This window comes from Lissotriton helveticus, chromosome 11 (genome assembly GCF_964261635.1).
Source record: "Lissotriton helveticus chromosome 11, aLisHel1.1, whole genome shotgun sequence".
NCBI lineage: Eukaryota > Metazoa > Chordata > Amphibia > Caudata > Salamandridae > Lissotriton > Lissotriton helveticus.
The window spans coordinates 62,905,716-62,921,610 of NC_136072.1; the positions used below are offsets into that span (position 1 = coordinate 62,905,716).

The 15,895-nt window shown below is 41.6% G+C and overlaps 1 protein-coding gene across 1 annotated transcript in view; it reads right to left on the bottom strand.

Annotated features, from left to right (window-relative positions):
* Positions 1 to 3,179: 3,179 nt before the first annotated feature.
* The window catches only part of CAPN10 (calpain 10), an 89,598-nt gene continuing 76,882 nt past the window's right edge, over positions 3,180 to 15,895 (bottom strand). The window contains exons 10-12 of the mRNA XM_078668145.1: positions 12,864 to 13,051; positions 11,538 to 11,583; positions 3,180 to 5,959 (exon numbers count right to left, since the gene is read on the bottom strand). Of these exons, the coding sequence (XP_078524271.1) occupies positions 5,930 to 5,959; positions 11,538 to 11,583; positions 12,864 to 13,051 (264 nt within the window). The 3' untranslated portion in view covers positions 3,180 to 5,929. The remainder of the gene's footprint in view (positions 5,960 to 11,537; positions 11,584 to 12,863; positions 13,052 to 15,895) is intronic.

Genomic DNA, 15,895 nt, shown 5'->3' on the forward strand with positions numbered 1-15,895 from the left:
ATTCCCTATTGGGGGAGGGTGGAGTGGAGGGGATCAGAGGTCGTCTCTTTTTACAGGGGTAACAGCCATGGTTGCTCCCTCTCTTCATTCTTTTAATTGCAGGACCCTCTGTACATTTTGCTCTATCGCAGGGAAACTCAAATTACAGTCTGAGGGCCGCATGCAGCCCTCTTGACCTTTAACCCCTTGGGCGCGGGCTCGATTCTGCGCGGCCGTTTTTAAAAGTGGGCGGGTTCATGACGGCCCCCAGCCGCCATCAGCACACGAGCACCGTGAAGCATGAAGGCTGGGGGCCGTCATCAGCATGGAAGGGGTTAATTGTGGCCTCCGGGTGAACAGCAACCCTGGGCTGTTGTTCACTTGACAGAGCAGGAACATTTGGAAAGCTGTGAAACATTGCACGTTAACTAAACTAAACTAAAGGTAAAAAATCAAAGAATGTTTCCTAGACAACTTATCTTTAGCATGCATCTCCTTTGCGTCCCCCTACGCTGACCTTTTAATACCCCAACCCTCGCCTCGCTGGTTTCGGTGCGACCCTCGGGAAGTATACCTTGTGGGCCCCGGGAAAATGTTTGCGAGTACCCATGCTCTATCGAGTATTAACTAGAACTAGTTAACAATAGAGGCTCTTGACCAATGTCACTAAAATTTGCACGGTAGACATTCTTTAGCAAATATGCATTATTCGATTTATTTTATACAATAATCATAGAAGTGCAAAAAATATAAAAATACACTTCATATTAATATTTCAAAATACAAAACTATTACAAACAAAAAAATATTGATTCTAAAACCTCATCCTATTAAACTTGGCTACCACAATCAGTGATAAAAGCCTTTGCAAAAAGACTAAGGCCGACTTACATTGTCTAAAGCTGATATCCTTTACAAATGGTATTATGGATACAGTAATGCATTGAAATCAAGAGTATCAATATATTGTCTACAAGTTAATAAAGTCTTTATTTTAAGTTATCAGCACAAATAGAAACATAACACTCATGATCTTTACCATAAATGAACAGAATGGTTCGTCTAGGATGCTTAAAGGGAATCCAATCATGTTATTGTTTTTTCCTCATTTGAATTCACTTTGGAAACTGTATTCCTTAATTTGACCAAATTCAATGCATTCACAACGATTTTCTTTTTCGACTAAATAGTCAGGTTTGAGCCAGCTCTTGGTGCTCTTGTCATGATGATGTAATCTAAATCCATTATGTTCGATTGTTTAAATAATTATGTATTTGTTTTCATTTCAATATTTTTTTCAGTTGTCATCTGACTGGTTGTTGATTGGTGCACTAAATCCTGTACAAATGATGTGGCTCTTCATCCATACCATTTAAAAAAAAAAAAAGAATTTGGAACAGATATGTACAATTATTAGGCCCTGAAAATGCCACATATTTATGTTAAATGTCACAAAACACATGCTGGCTGATGTTTGTTGTCTATGACTAATCTAATATCTATGATCACTAAATAAACTTGTTTGATCAGATACCAGTTTCTGGAACTTGTATTTTACCCAGAGATATCTGGACCTCAACATCTTTGTCTTATTTAACTTCTATATTAGTAACGTGTCTTTAGTGTTGCTTGAGATATGCAATCTGGTGGAAAACAACACCAGGTCACAATATACACCATTTACCATGAAGCATTTCAATCCAAATTTTGTTTCTGTTGAACAGTTAGCCTGATTTTGAAAAAAGAGGGAATTGGGGAATGCAGGTGATAGACCGCTTCAGACAAACTACGCAAATTAATGTTTAACTCTTGGGTTTTCATCCTCAATAAAAGGTGCACACCCTTCTTTAGACTGCTTTATAGCAAAAGGTTGGCTGTGAAGTACCTTTAAGGTCAGACAAATACAGGACTGAGATGGAGACAACGGATTCCCACGCGACTCATACGTCACTCCAACTTGATCTAGAACACAAAACCATTTGGAATGTAGTGAGTTCGATTGGCATGTCAGAAACGTAAAAGAGGCTCTCAGAAGCAGACGATTGTGACCAATTAATTTGCTTATTATTTTCACAGTATTCGCCCTGTTCCCCTGGCATCACTTAGAATGAACCCGTCCAGGAACAATGATCTCTTTCTACCAGGGGAAAAGCTATAGCTAGCATTAATCTGGTATAAATTTAACAGAACACTTCATCCGGACTAACAGTGTGAAAACTATTCGGAATATCAACAGTCATCTGTAACCCTGCAAACAACAAAACCTTACCCAAGTCCATTGCATAAGGTATACTACTGTTCAAAATTAACTAGAGTCCATCTTGAATTTAGTGATATTCATAGCAGATGTCTGTAAAGCTTACATCAACATTCTAATTAATTGCTGCTACAGAACCCAGTAAAAACTGCAATATGACCACCTGTGCTTAAAGTTTACTACTAGTTCAATATGTCTGCTGTAGTGTTAAACGTGTGGCACATAATAAGCATCATGGACTGTGGAGCTAGAGGAGGCCAATAACTGCTCACTAGTAACTTTAGAAGCTCATTTAAACCAACTCAATCCTATAGATTAGTCAAAACTGTCATGAACTCAATATTCACATGATCAACTATAATTATTGAGCCAAAATAACTATCATGGCTTCACTGATCGCCTTCTTGGGCCACTGCTTGTTTCGCAGGTATACCGCAAAACAGTGGGTCGCCTGTCTCTGCAGCAGCATAAGGGGGAGGGGCGCAAGCGGTAAATGCTATTATAAAGCTCTGATTATTCATCTATGAAAGAGCCAGTGCTGGAACATCTGGTGCTGGGGTTAGCAATTTCTGGCATTGCCTATTGGAGGTCTGGGACTAAAGAGGTGACATTTAGTTCTAGTTCCAGGTTTTACAGGCCAAGTAAGGGAGGAAAATCCTTCTCGGTTTTCATCCATTAAACATGCAACAATCAGTAAAAAGCTAAAGTGTGTTTACAAATAGTTACACATATCTATTGTTGCCAACTATGAACTGCTAACAATTAAAACATCACACAAAGTGGAAATAAAATAAGAAAAGAGTTCGAAGACAGCAAATCTGCATCAAAATAAGAAAGAAGGGAAGTAGTTTGGCTGGGCTACCATTTATGTGGAGGGCTGATATAACAGAGTTTGGATCAGCATTGGAATTTAATGTTCATAGTGCACAAATAATTTCCAGAACAAGTTTCAGGTCTGTTTATTAATAAATAAAATGTCACATGGTAAATACACAAATATGTTTTGTTCATACAATCTCAATACAAGAGTGAGGAGGTAAAACAGTAATAAGATGCTTCAAACTCAAGAGGGATTTAGGCTCACAGGAGGAGAACATGACTTTTTGGCAAGTAGACCTCAATTCACAAAAAGTTCTTTACCAATGAGATGAAGGAGGTTTCACGAAAAGCAAACACTGTTTTCTCGATGAGGAGAAAATCACTTAATCATAGCATGTATCACTTTTCCAGAGTATAGAGTCAACTTGAGAGTCAATCCGCACTTCAGACAAAAGTATCAATTAATGAGGCATAGATGTGACACCAGTCTCACTTCAAGTCACAAGGCGTGTCTGTAAACAAGGTAGCATCGCTACAAAAAAGATGAGCATCACTTAGAGTGGATCGAACAACAACGCAGAACGTCAAGCATCAGTTGCTGTAAGACGGGGATCTCTTGAAGTGAGACGAGCATCTCTTCATGTAAGACCAGCATCACTTCAACAGAGCCCAGCAGGAGCTTATTTTGAGATGAGCATCAATTTATAAAGTGAGCATCAGTTCTTGTCAGGCCATCAGTTCAACAGTTCAAACATGAGTTTCTTTCACTTCAGATGGCTGGGGATTAGTTAATGTGAGGGAAGCATCAATGCCAGAGAGGCGGATATCAATTTATGAGGCTAAACCACTTCCAAGATAAGTGCCGCCCTTCGTCATAGGAAAAAGGGCATCTTGTGAAAGCTATAGTCAGTTCATAATTGACAAATGACTTTACAACAGGCAGCCGTCAATTCAGAAGGCAGGCACCACCTCACAAGAGAAAGGTGTTGATTCATGAAAAGTGTTTCTCACATATTGAAACAGATGTCAGTTTATAGGAGGTACACGTCAGTTCACAAGCGATAGTTATTTTCAATTATTGGGAGCGTCATCTACCCAGGGTAACAATCTTGAAACCCACTTCACAAGAAGTAAGCATCACTATGCCAAAGTTACAGCAGGGGGGATCGGGGGGCAATTAATGGCAGGTAGAGATGGGTTGTGGCTTCATGTAGCCTATAATAATCAGGAGAGGGGCCTGCCCCTTGAGAAGAGGCTGACTATACTTCGACACAGAAGAACATGAATTCCTGAGATACAAGCATCAATTTACATGGAGTTCCTGCCACTTCACATGTTAAGCTTTCTTCATAGGAGGCATGCTTGCAGGAGACCAGTGTCACATTCCTGAAGGTGGGTGAGGTGAGGGCCGGGATGTCACGTCAAGGGAAGAGTATCACTTCAAGAAGTCAAAATAACCTACATAGGCGCTGGATATAACACACCCTTTGAGGATGTAGCAGCAAAGTGTTTTTTAAAGCACTACAGTGAAAAGGATTTGGATTTTTTTTTAAAACATAAAAGGCTCTTTTTTCCCAGTTTTAGATTAATAGGTTTTAGATAATTATTTGATGCATAGTAACATATCCTGTGAGCCTATGCTCTCAAGATCGGAAACAGTGCTAAAGTGCAAATGTAACCTGCTCGCAACATAACCACTACCCACCCTGCTCCAACAAGTTTGTATTATCTGTTGCATCGATTTCTCCTGGCACATACGCCTCAGCCCTAAAGTTCCCCTTTGTGCAAACAGCCATTTTAGTTCTATCCTGGTAAAAACCAGAAATGGGGCTTTTTTCTCCAGCTTCATTGATTTCTTGAAAGTTCTGACTAAAAAAAGTGGAGTCAGAATTGCTGTGGCTATGTAATAACTCTAAGCCCCAGTAGAATTCAATTTTTTCAAACCCATCAGTAAGGACGTACATAACTAACAAACTCATACTGCAGTCTTTTCCTGTTTCAAGGTCTGCTACATTCTTACTGCTCCAAGGTAACTTTACAATTACCTTCAAATTTCATATTTGGCCAGGCACTCATTGTTTCCAATAGTCTCGTCCAATGGCTTGTAGGAGGCTACAAAGAACATTTTACTGCAATGCATCCAATAAAGTATCATACAAAATTACTCCTCCAAAAGGCGGAAGAAAACAGTCATGGTATGTTTACAGCACAGGGCGGAAGCAACACATTGTCTCAAGTGGGGAGCGGCAACTTTGGTCAAATGTATTCATTGCAATTGTTTTTCACTCTTTCTCCTGTAAAACGACCTACTCAACGTGCCATCTCCCAACCCCGCTCCTACTTACAACTACAGACAGAGATCCAATTTTTTATGCACTTTGGTTGCATATTGCAGGATCTTGGTTTACGAGCTGAAGCACAAAAATCCAAAGCATTAGAAAAAGTCACTTTCTGGAAACTGAAGTTCAATTTGATTAACAAAGAGGGCACAACTGCATTTGGTGGATTCGTTTTCTAGGAAAAGGCTGCCTTCTTTCTCTTCCCACAGCTTCGAATTCAACCATGTAAGCAAGCTGCCAACTGGACACCTTCTGGCTTCAATGAATATTCCGCCCCAAGCTCCATGGTTGAAAGCTTGTCTGATGCCAGGGCTCTTTTTCCATTCACCACAAATGGACACTGAATATTCCATCTAGGCTGTCTCTGGTTTGCTTGGACAATGATGGGGGAATGCATCAGTGTAGGGAATGAACGTGGAGATGTAGGCTCACTCCCGACAACCTTAGAAGCAATCAGCCTGCAGCGTTACAAGGGTTCTTTTTTCATCCACAGAAGGTAGAGACTGTTGAGTTTTCTTCTCCAGATGGCCCCACATCACCTCTTCATCACATGGGAGACGGACAGCTACGTAGAAAAGAGAAAGATGGAGAGGATTTAGGAATGAAAATGATTTGCAAGATTAATCCTATAGACTTCACTTTCAGTTGGATGTAGATACTACATAACATACTCCACTCACTCGCAAAACTCAGCGGAATGTCACTGAGTTTTTCGGCACCTCCGCGAGCTCCGCCCAGGCCCAATATATAAGCTAGTGTTACAGCAAACAAATGAGGGACGGAATGCTGACAATGCACACATTCTCCCCCGGTCAAAAGATCTGGGTTAAAGCCATTGTTCTTTTGCCCACTATGCCACCCCAGTTTGGACCCAGCCATATAAAAACAGTCCAGACCGAACTGCCAGGCCAGGTCCTCCCTGGACCGGAAACAAGCATCCTGGGAACGGTTTACATAAGCTAATCAGGGTGACATGAGTTTGTCCCCAACACCCTTTCACTCACACATACCTGCCATAAGAGTCTATCCACTGCTTCACTACCTGAGAGCAGGGGGAGAGGTTCTTTTTATTCAGTATAGCCACTCCCTTAGAGCCGTTGGCGTAGCTGGCTTGTGCCAGTGTGGTGTATGGCCCCTTTCCACAGAAATCAACAGTGTCTTCTGTAGATGTGTTTCCGGTAGGAAGATTATGTCTGGCTGAGGCTGTTTAATGTATTGGCACACCAAGCCTTTCAATGTTAGTTTCCTTACCGCCACACCCATCCTCCCCGTTCTGCGAACTGATTTCCAAAGGTAAGTAACTTGTTCAATAGTCCCAGACACAAACAGATAAGCACCAAAGTGGAAAGATACCAGTAGATTGGCGCTGCTCTGTGGGAGGAAACTGATGAAAACAAGGAGGGATAAGAGGCAAGACTAACCATTAGCAAGCAAGCCTTTTTAAAGGAGAATCAAACTCACAGATAAAAAGCGATGAGCGGGCTGTAGGCCCACAGTGTATATAACAAGCCTCGAAGAGAGAGCTCAAGCACAGCCTAGGCTCGACCTAAAAAACGCTCTGATACAGAGTAGGATTAATTTAGAACTATAAACATGGGGAGGGATTTTCAACATAGATTATGACTAATTCCATCAAATATGTTGCAATTTTTTCTCGCTTTCATCTTGCTTTCCACTACTGATTAACCATTCAGTTTATTTTGATAACATATATCCACATTATCTGCACTACACTAGGGCATTAGTTATTAAAGCTTTGCAAAATTTATAGCGTGTACTACATGTGTGTTCATCCATGTGGAGAGAGGGTTTTAGAACCTACCGATACATTATCCTGTAGTCTTACAGGACTGGGAATTGCCCAAGACATAGCTCGCACAGACAGGGGGGAGTGTGGGTTACAGTCCATCAGATTTTGTTTCCAAAAACTATAATTTTAGCAAAGCCTGCATCTTATAGAAGGATAGCTTATCCACACATGGGCCACATTTTACCTTGGAAGGGTTAAAATGTATCAGAGACAAATGGAGCATTTAAAAGCAAAATGTAGTAGACAGACCCATGGGAAAAATCCACCCATGAGGAGAGTAACCCTCTGAGAACTAGTAGGCTCAGTGTGAGTGTGATGCTGGTTCTGAAGTTACTTGGGGCAACAGTGCACCCTACCCGATCCTCAGCAGTAGTACAACAGCCAAAGATCCCTGGGCAGATGAGGAACACAATCTGTGTGATTTGGAAACAGAAGAGGAAAGATACCAGGCACACCAGTGTGCCAATACCCTGAGGCAACTGGAGCGATTCCTTCCAAGCCGCTCCCACCTTGAATCAATCCAAGTCAGTTTTAATCAAATAGTCAATAAGCTGACAAAATGATCTTAGTCAATGCACAACAATAAAAACTGTAGATTTGGAACGCCAAGGTCATCATGGAAGAGAGTGGCAGAAGTATCCTGGTGAGTGGGTGTGGACTGGAATGCTGAAAGGGTAGTTAAAGGATATTCCGCTTGGAAATCCAGTGACAAGATTTAGGAAATAGCTCCAGGAACCACAACACCGGTAAGAGACATACGAACAACGGACATCTGGATGGGATGGCATTCAGTATATACTCCATACTAGAGAAGGACTGACTCTCTAAATTGCAAGAAGTAATTTGTGTTATGTGCCTAAAAATCTGCACAGCTATAGCATTTATGACAAATAGGTTTTTGTGCAGAATCAGACAATGCAGTCCAGTTTGCCACAGGTGAATTCCTAGGGTTCTTAGCCAATCACAGCTTTCATCATAAAAGAGCACCACCATACCATCTGTAGGGTAAAGATCTTGTAGCACAAGTGAACTGCAAGGTGAAGGCGAGAACACAGCTACAAGTGAGGCGTTACCTGGTATACATTCAATTATCTTGGTCTGTTAAGAGGCAAACAGGTTTGTCAAGGCCACAGATAGTGGTTTCAAATTTAGCTGCAACATATTTTATTACATTTGAATTTATTTCATTTATGAAATAATCTTTAAGTAAATACAAACTAAAATGTTAAATTAAGTAACTTTAATTCACTAAAATATTAATTATACAGCATCCTGCAACTAGGAGGAGCTGATAGAAGGATGGGACCCTCGCTGGGTGGGATTCTTCCTGTTATAGAGAGGTTGTTTAGATTCTTTTTTCTGATTTGAGTAGTAGCTATTTCGAATATTATCCATTTTGAGTAGCAACCATCACGAGTAGCAGTTTTGCTGCCATCCCTATCATTCTAAGGTTTATAACAGTCTGCAATGAAAAAAAAAATCTGCACATTTTTTGGAAACTGTTCCACGCTTCTGCCTTTTTAAATTCTTCTATTAAGTTGAAATTCCGTAATTTTGGTATTTCTCTTTCATGTTGGTTTGGGTGCGGTGCGGTTTGGTCTGCTTTTGTAGAATTATGTGACACTACTAAAAGACTCCTAATGGGACCTGTAAATTCCCAGTAAGGAGTCCTCCCCAAGATGGGTCCATGCAGCCTGCTCCATAGCCAATAGGCGATTAAGGCATGCTCTATTTTGTAAATCAGGGGAGAATTGTCATTCTTCGTTCTGAGTATAGGTCAGCCCTTTGCACCAGGTGCAAGGAGTTAAACAAGAATGATTGTCACCAGTTAATTCTTGCCATTAAATCGAATAATCTCAAAGTTTTTGGGGAAAAAAGTTAACTCGATCAGAAATACTCACTCATCTGACCAGTTTCTGCTCTCATGTACCAGCTGAGCAGCGGGTTAAACCTGTATCCTCTATTTTCTACTGGTTAATCGCAGCATATGCGGTATATCACTGACGGCATCTGGCTTCTGCATATACTCAAGGTAGAACTTGACAAGGTTGCTTTGGCGCTCCTTCAATGCCCACCCAACAAGACCCCTTGACTGGATGGTATCCGTATTGATCCCCTCTTATGTATTATCAACCTCTTGGCTCCTTTGCCCATCAACGCCTTTAACAATTTTAACTACACAACCTTACCCGTGCTCCTGGTCTAAATCCATACTAGTGCCTATTTTCAATAAAAGCAATCATACAGAGCCACAATGTTACCCACCCATTTCATTAATCCATTCCACTGTTAACGCGCAAGGTAGAATTATCTTTAAAAGGATTAAGGTGTGGGTCAAAGAACATGATATCTTGAGCACTTGTCAATATGTTTCAGAGACGACCCAGGTACCATTAGAGCAGTGTCTGAATCTTCATCTGTTCATTAGTAGATATACCACAGCAAGGTGCTGCCCATTGTACCTGGCTTTCATGGACCTTTCAAGTGCTTTTGACCCTGTTACCTGGTGAAAACCTTGGCTGGTGCTCCTTTCTGTGGGGATGGACCCATTTGCTCTCTGTCCTTCACAGTGATCTGGCTACAAGAGTCAAATTCGTAATCATTGGAGAAACTCTTTTAGTCTAGAACATGGGTATGCCAAGACTATCTTGGTCCAGCCTTTATTCATGTTATATCAATAACTCGAAAACTAGCTTAGTGAGGCAGGGGTTGAAAGCAAAAAACAAAAATTCCTCAGTGAGCATGGATATAAGCGGATGATGCTGTCCTGTTGGCACGTACCCCCATTAGCCTAGCCAACCCGGTATCTGCCATGACAAATTTGGACTAGGATATAGATTACTCAAAATCACAGATAACATCATGTGGTATAGCGCTAATATATATTCCTTCTCTATTTAACAAAGTTCTCAAGTTTTCCCTATTTGGGAGTGATTTTTAACAGTAATTAGCGTTGGCACGCTAACAATTTTACAGGAAGACAAAAATGTTAAAAACCTGTAGAGGATGTATTACCCTCACTGGGTGAAAACCTGTTAAGACCTTTTCTTAGCATTTATAAAAAAAGAATGTCTTCCCATCACCACTTGGGATTACTTCAATACCATTGGCACTACAAACTGAGGAAAAAAGTTTTTGCTGGCGTCTACATTTTATCCCTCTTCGCGACCCCCCCACTACAGCTCCAACTACATATGTCACGAAGAGTTGAGTCTTTTGCACATCCAGGACTAAAGTTAGCCCCGTTGTTGCTATGGATATCTATATAGTCAAACAAAGAGCTAGTTTAAATAAAAGGGTAATGTGAGACTGTTTTAAATGCAGTCATCGGCCTTACATCCACTGGTTGTTTAATGTAAAGCAGACTAGCATTTTATTACGTAGGAGGGCTTTTTTTTTTTAACAATCCTATTATCATTTGCAAAAAGGATAAATGTTCGGCCAAGAATACCTTTACAGCTTTGAGACAGTCTGACTGTGATCATACTGAATTCAGTAAACCTAGCATTAGGCAGTACTTAGAGCTTAAGACCACTCATTTTCACCGAGTCTTTTCTCTTGCGCAATATTGGCCACTGAGTGTGTGCCTTATTATTTAGGTTTTGATCAGCACAATAGGCTTTTTTGAAGGGTTTCCCTCTGGGCTAATATTCAACAGACAATATTACTGATTGCCCTAGCGATAATGCTTCAAAACATATATTATTGCACTTTACTTAATTCTGCAGATTTTATGTTTTGTACTCTAAGAGTTTTGAACTAAGCTTGTAAATTAAAGCAATCCCAGATGAAATTAGCCAGCTTTCTACCGTTATTAAATGAAAATGTGGTGTGCTTGGAGGTAGCCTACCTTAAAATGTATCGCCTCCTGCTGCAATGCTATGAAATAATAATTGATATGTATAAGTTCTAACTGTTTTACTTTGGTACTGGCTGTACTTTTATGAATATCGGAGAAATAATCCAGTAAAGTTTTCCGATGATGATAATGATTAGTAGCAGCTATTTTGTGTACAGAAAAAAAGCACAAGTTTGTATTTTTTGCAATTAACCATTTTAGAATGAACAGGATCACATTAGTTTCACATAGTATGTAAAATGTTCTGGCAGTACAGGTCCATATCGAATATCAATAAAGACAGGACCTGTTGTTCAGGTTACATGGCATGGAAAGTACCAAGCTGTGGCCAGGATGGATTTCTATGAAATTCATTAAGATAAACAGAAAGGGGACATAGAGTGCAGACTCAATTGTTCGATGTGGATGGCAGAAGGCAGGCATCACAAGAGATTAATGTTTGAAAAATGAGATCAATCACACAGGAACACCTACCTCTTGTAAGATTTGGCCCAGGGTCTCTCTGCACTGCCTAGGTTTCCTAGGAGATAAAGAAAGACCAATTATTTACTTAGAAAGAGGGGCACTGCTTTGCTTTATTAAGTGGCCTTGACTCCTGGGCGCCTCCCTGTGCAAAAGAAAATGTTCCTAAAATTGAAACCGTCAAGAACAGCAGATGCTACACTAAGTAACCACATAGTGCTTCAATACCATTTTCTCTGTAGGACCATATATATATCTAAAAATATCTTTGTCTTACCCCCATTTCAAAGTTTTCACCTGCTCTTAGCAGATTTGTCCCTCAGCCCACAAAGCCAACAAACATACACAGAAAACAATACATCTGCTTTCTATATTATGAACACTTACTTCTCAAAACATACACTACATATATGTTGTTGCACATGTTGAAGCATGACATAATATGGCTTTTATTTTTCTCAATTGGTAGCTTTTGCTCTCCTTAAAATAATACACAAACAAATAAGAATACATCATCTTCCATGCTTTTTTCTCAAAGCTGTATTATTTCCCTACTGTTTTTGATGACCAAAACAGAGCTTGTATCAACTGGTTTTCCCACATGATAGATGAGGAAAATAACCATTTCAATATGATAACATCATTGTCCGCTTAAAATCTCCCCAGACTTTTTGAAGTTCAGATCTCATCTACTTTGCACCTGAATAATCAAAAATAATAATAATCATAATTCATTTGGAATACTCTGAAAAAGCTGTGCTACGTTCTGTGAACTTTATGGATGCACCCCTTCATTTATAGAGCGAATCCGGATTAACATATTTCATTTTGTCTCCCTTCCACACCTAAAGTGCAATTCTCCCTTTTTTTTTTTTTTTTATAGAGCGCGAACTAGACCTGAAGGTATCAGAGCGCTTTACATGTGCACCAGTTACGTTACAGATCGACGCATTCATTTTTGTTAGGCACCGGGCAGTTAAGTGGTTTGCCCAGAATCACAGATGTTGCGCATCCCTGCCGAGACTCAAACGCGGTTCCCTAGCTTCGAGGTCGACCGCCCTAGCCATTAGGCTACATTCTCTCTTCCTCATATAACAATGTGCTCCATTTGCTGAACATACGAGGAGTGGCTCATGCCTGTACAGTTTAAAAATAAACAGTATTTCTTTGGGCCTAGTGTTATCCTTCTTCTCATTATGGTATAACAAGTATACTCTAATTGCAATACTCCTCCACTATCAACATAATTTGTTCCATCACACACTGCAACAAACACTCATTTTTCAACATCCATAAGGTTTTATACCACCTACATCTGATGAACAGTTCCTTTCTTACCTTTCTAGTTTAGTTGCCAAAGTAAGAGTAAAGTTTGCCTCCTGGTTGGGATGGTAAGTGGATGGGACTACTTGGTACTTCCCGGGGGCCAATGTGCACTGGAAGGTCACTTCTTGAGCATAGCGATGAGGGACGCAGCTCGCCACTGGCTCCTGATGAGACGAGACACAAGGATTCCTAGTATCTTCCTGCAGATGGTAAAAACCAATACGAGAATGAAGAACCAACATCCTGTGAACTGCTTCCTTGCAACATGTCGCCAGTAAATGTACCTGAGAGAATAGCATGGCTCCAAGAGGTGAAAACAGTGGGTAATTTTGTAGTGGAGGGAGTAATCTAGCTAAAAGTTGCAAAGCTGGTGCACCAACAGCAACTCCCTAGCAAAGATTTCATTCATTTTTTAAAGAGGTGCACTTTTTAAAGAGTTACAACTTTGGACCGCTTAAGCTAATCCACACCAATCTTTCCTAAAAAGATAAAAGGCAACTACTACATTTACAAAAATAACAATTGATGGACAGAATACAGAACAATGTCATACATTCACCCCAGTACAGAGATCTGGGCCTAAATCCATCGTTTTTTTGCACTCCACACCACCCCGGGTCAGACATGGCCATATGCAAATCAGCCTTGGCCCTGTGCCTCATGGGAACAGCCCAGCCCGAACTGCCAAGCCATGTCTTTCCTGGAACGGAATCAAGCATCCAAGGACCGGTTTCTGGCTATCAGCCTTCATCAGCCTGGATAGCTTGACTCCGGTGGTGTGGAGAGCATGGGACTCACGTTGGAGCATACCCATCCCACTCGGGGTGGTAAATGCAGAGTGGGCTAAAGAACGGTGATGGATTAAACCCAGATCTTTTGACTGGGTGTGAGTGTTTGATTGATTCAGATGCTCCGTCCATCACCACTCCCTTTTGTACCGCTTTTGGCCGCCATAAGTGTGGCAGGGTATGCTCAGACGTGAGTCCCTTGCTCACTTTGCCACTGGATTCAAGCAAGCCGGGCTGAAGACGGCTGGAATGCCAGAAACCGGTCCTCGGAATCTTGTTTCCGGTCCAGGGAAGACATGGCTTGGCAGTTCGGGCTGGACTGTTCCCATGAGGCACAGGGTCAGACTGATTTGCATATAGCCATGTCTGAACTGGGGTGGCAGAGTGGGCTAAAGAACGGTGATGGATTAAACCCAGATCTTTTGACTGGGTGTGAGTGTTTGATTGATTCAGATGCTCCGTCCATCACCACCCCCTTTTGTACAACTACTACATTTATGCAGTTTGCTGCAGTTTTAGTTTTATGATAGGTCACACCAGTATTCACTTACTTGTTTAAGTGCCTTAAAGAGGACTTGCAGACATAATAAAAAATATGATGTACAGCACCTTCAAACTGCTTGTTCTATCAAGCACTGAGTTAAAACTTTCTGTGGGCTTAGCTTTGGTGATGAACAGCGGAATGCTAGCTCCAAGGCACTGTGCCACTGGAACCAAGCTATACCTCACTGAAGAGCCCCAGTCAAGGCGAAACCGGTTTTGTGCTGCTGGTGTTCCGGTTCAAGGAGGACTTGGCCTGGAAGATCGGGCAGGACTGTTCTGAATGGAGCAGGGTCAAGACTGAATTGCATATGGCTGGGTCCAAACTGAGTTGGCATGGTGGGCAAAAGAATGATGGGTTGGAATGTTAAGTTTAGTGATTGCCAGTAGTTAGACTTATTGCAAACATTTCTCCCATCATGTTTTCTGTGTTCAATTTCCAGCTCTGGCACCAACTCCACCACTCCTTTTCCACAGCATGGCTGCTGCCTCCTGCTACAGCATCCGCAGCTGGTCCTCAGACTGAAGAGACTATTGGGGAGGGATATGGGGTGAGGTTAGGTGGAGGATAGGGTCCATGCTTTCTACAACATGATCTGATGTGGCCTTCCAGGCTTGCCGAAAGGAGGATACCCGCCCTCCCACTGGTAGTACATGTCCTTCCAGGACAAACTACAGCAACTTCTCTAGTGGATCTGGGGAGGAAAAGGAGGAGGTCTGGTTCTGCCACCCTTTGCCCTTGTACTGACACACAAAGATTTTTCTTGCTTTCTGGTTGTTTGGGCAGGCTGGGGTTGACTGGATTGTAACTCACTCAAATTTGGCTTAACTTCTGAAATAGATGAAAGTCCTTTGAGGAAGATTACTGTCCCAGTGACCTGGCAGTAGCTATTCCAGTCTTGAAGCCCTCTAATGCAGCATCTACCTTTTCTACGAAGCCATCAAATAGCATGTGCATAAGTGTGGCCTGGACATTGTTTTAAAATCTTGTATCGTGCAAACAGGCGTAGGGCCACAGAGGACTATGTAGCTCTGTCCAACGTGTGTTTGGTATATAAACTAACTCCAATAAAATGCCTGGACCATCGCCAACAACCAACCCAAAATAATCTAGAAGATGGTCAAGGAGGCTGTGCACTACCATAGCTGCCATAGTACATAGGTGATGGGTATAAAGGCTAAGACGACAAGCTGCACTGAGGGATTGAATTACCAGGTTGCCTGTCAGGAATATCTTTTTGAGTAATTCTAATTTCTTTGACTCCCTATCCGGTGGGTGGGTAGGGAAAGATTCCGAATTAAGTTTGGAGGCACACAAAGTTTTAATGACAAGGCTCTATGGCAATGGATGGAAAGAAAGGCCGGTCCCCTCAGTGACGGCTTGTGTGGCCTGTGTCACCAGCTACCATATGGCCCACTGCTGAAGCCATGATCAGTGTGGCCCACAACTCTTTTACGGATTCCAAAAGGGCGACATTAAACAGATGCAGTGGCTCTGTAGTAGTTGCAGATTGGAGGACTTTAGTAAGAATGTTTAAAGCGCAAAACAAGGCAGGAGCAGCCATGAAATGAGGCAATCTCCTCAGATGCCGGACCCAGAGCTAGCTCTATGTCCAGCATACGGTCTAACCTGCTTGCATTTTGAAGAGATCAGCGGTCGCCATTCTCAGACGTGGAGAGCAGGTCAAGGATGGAATTCAAAAGATGTCCCATCGA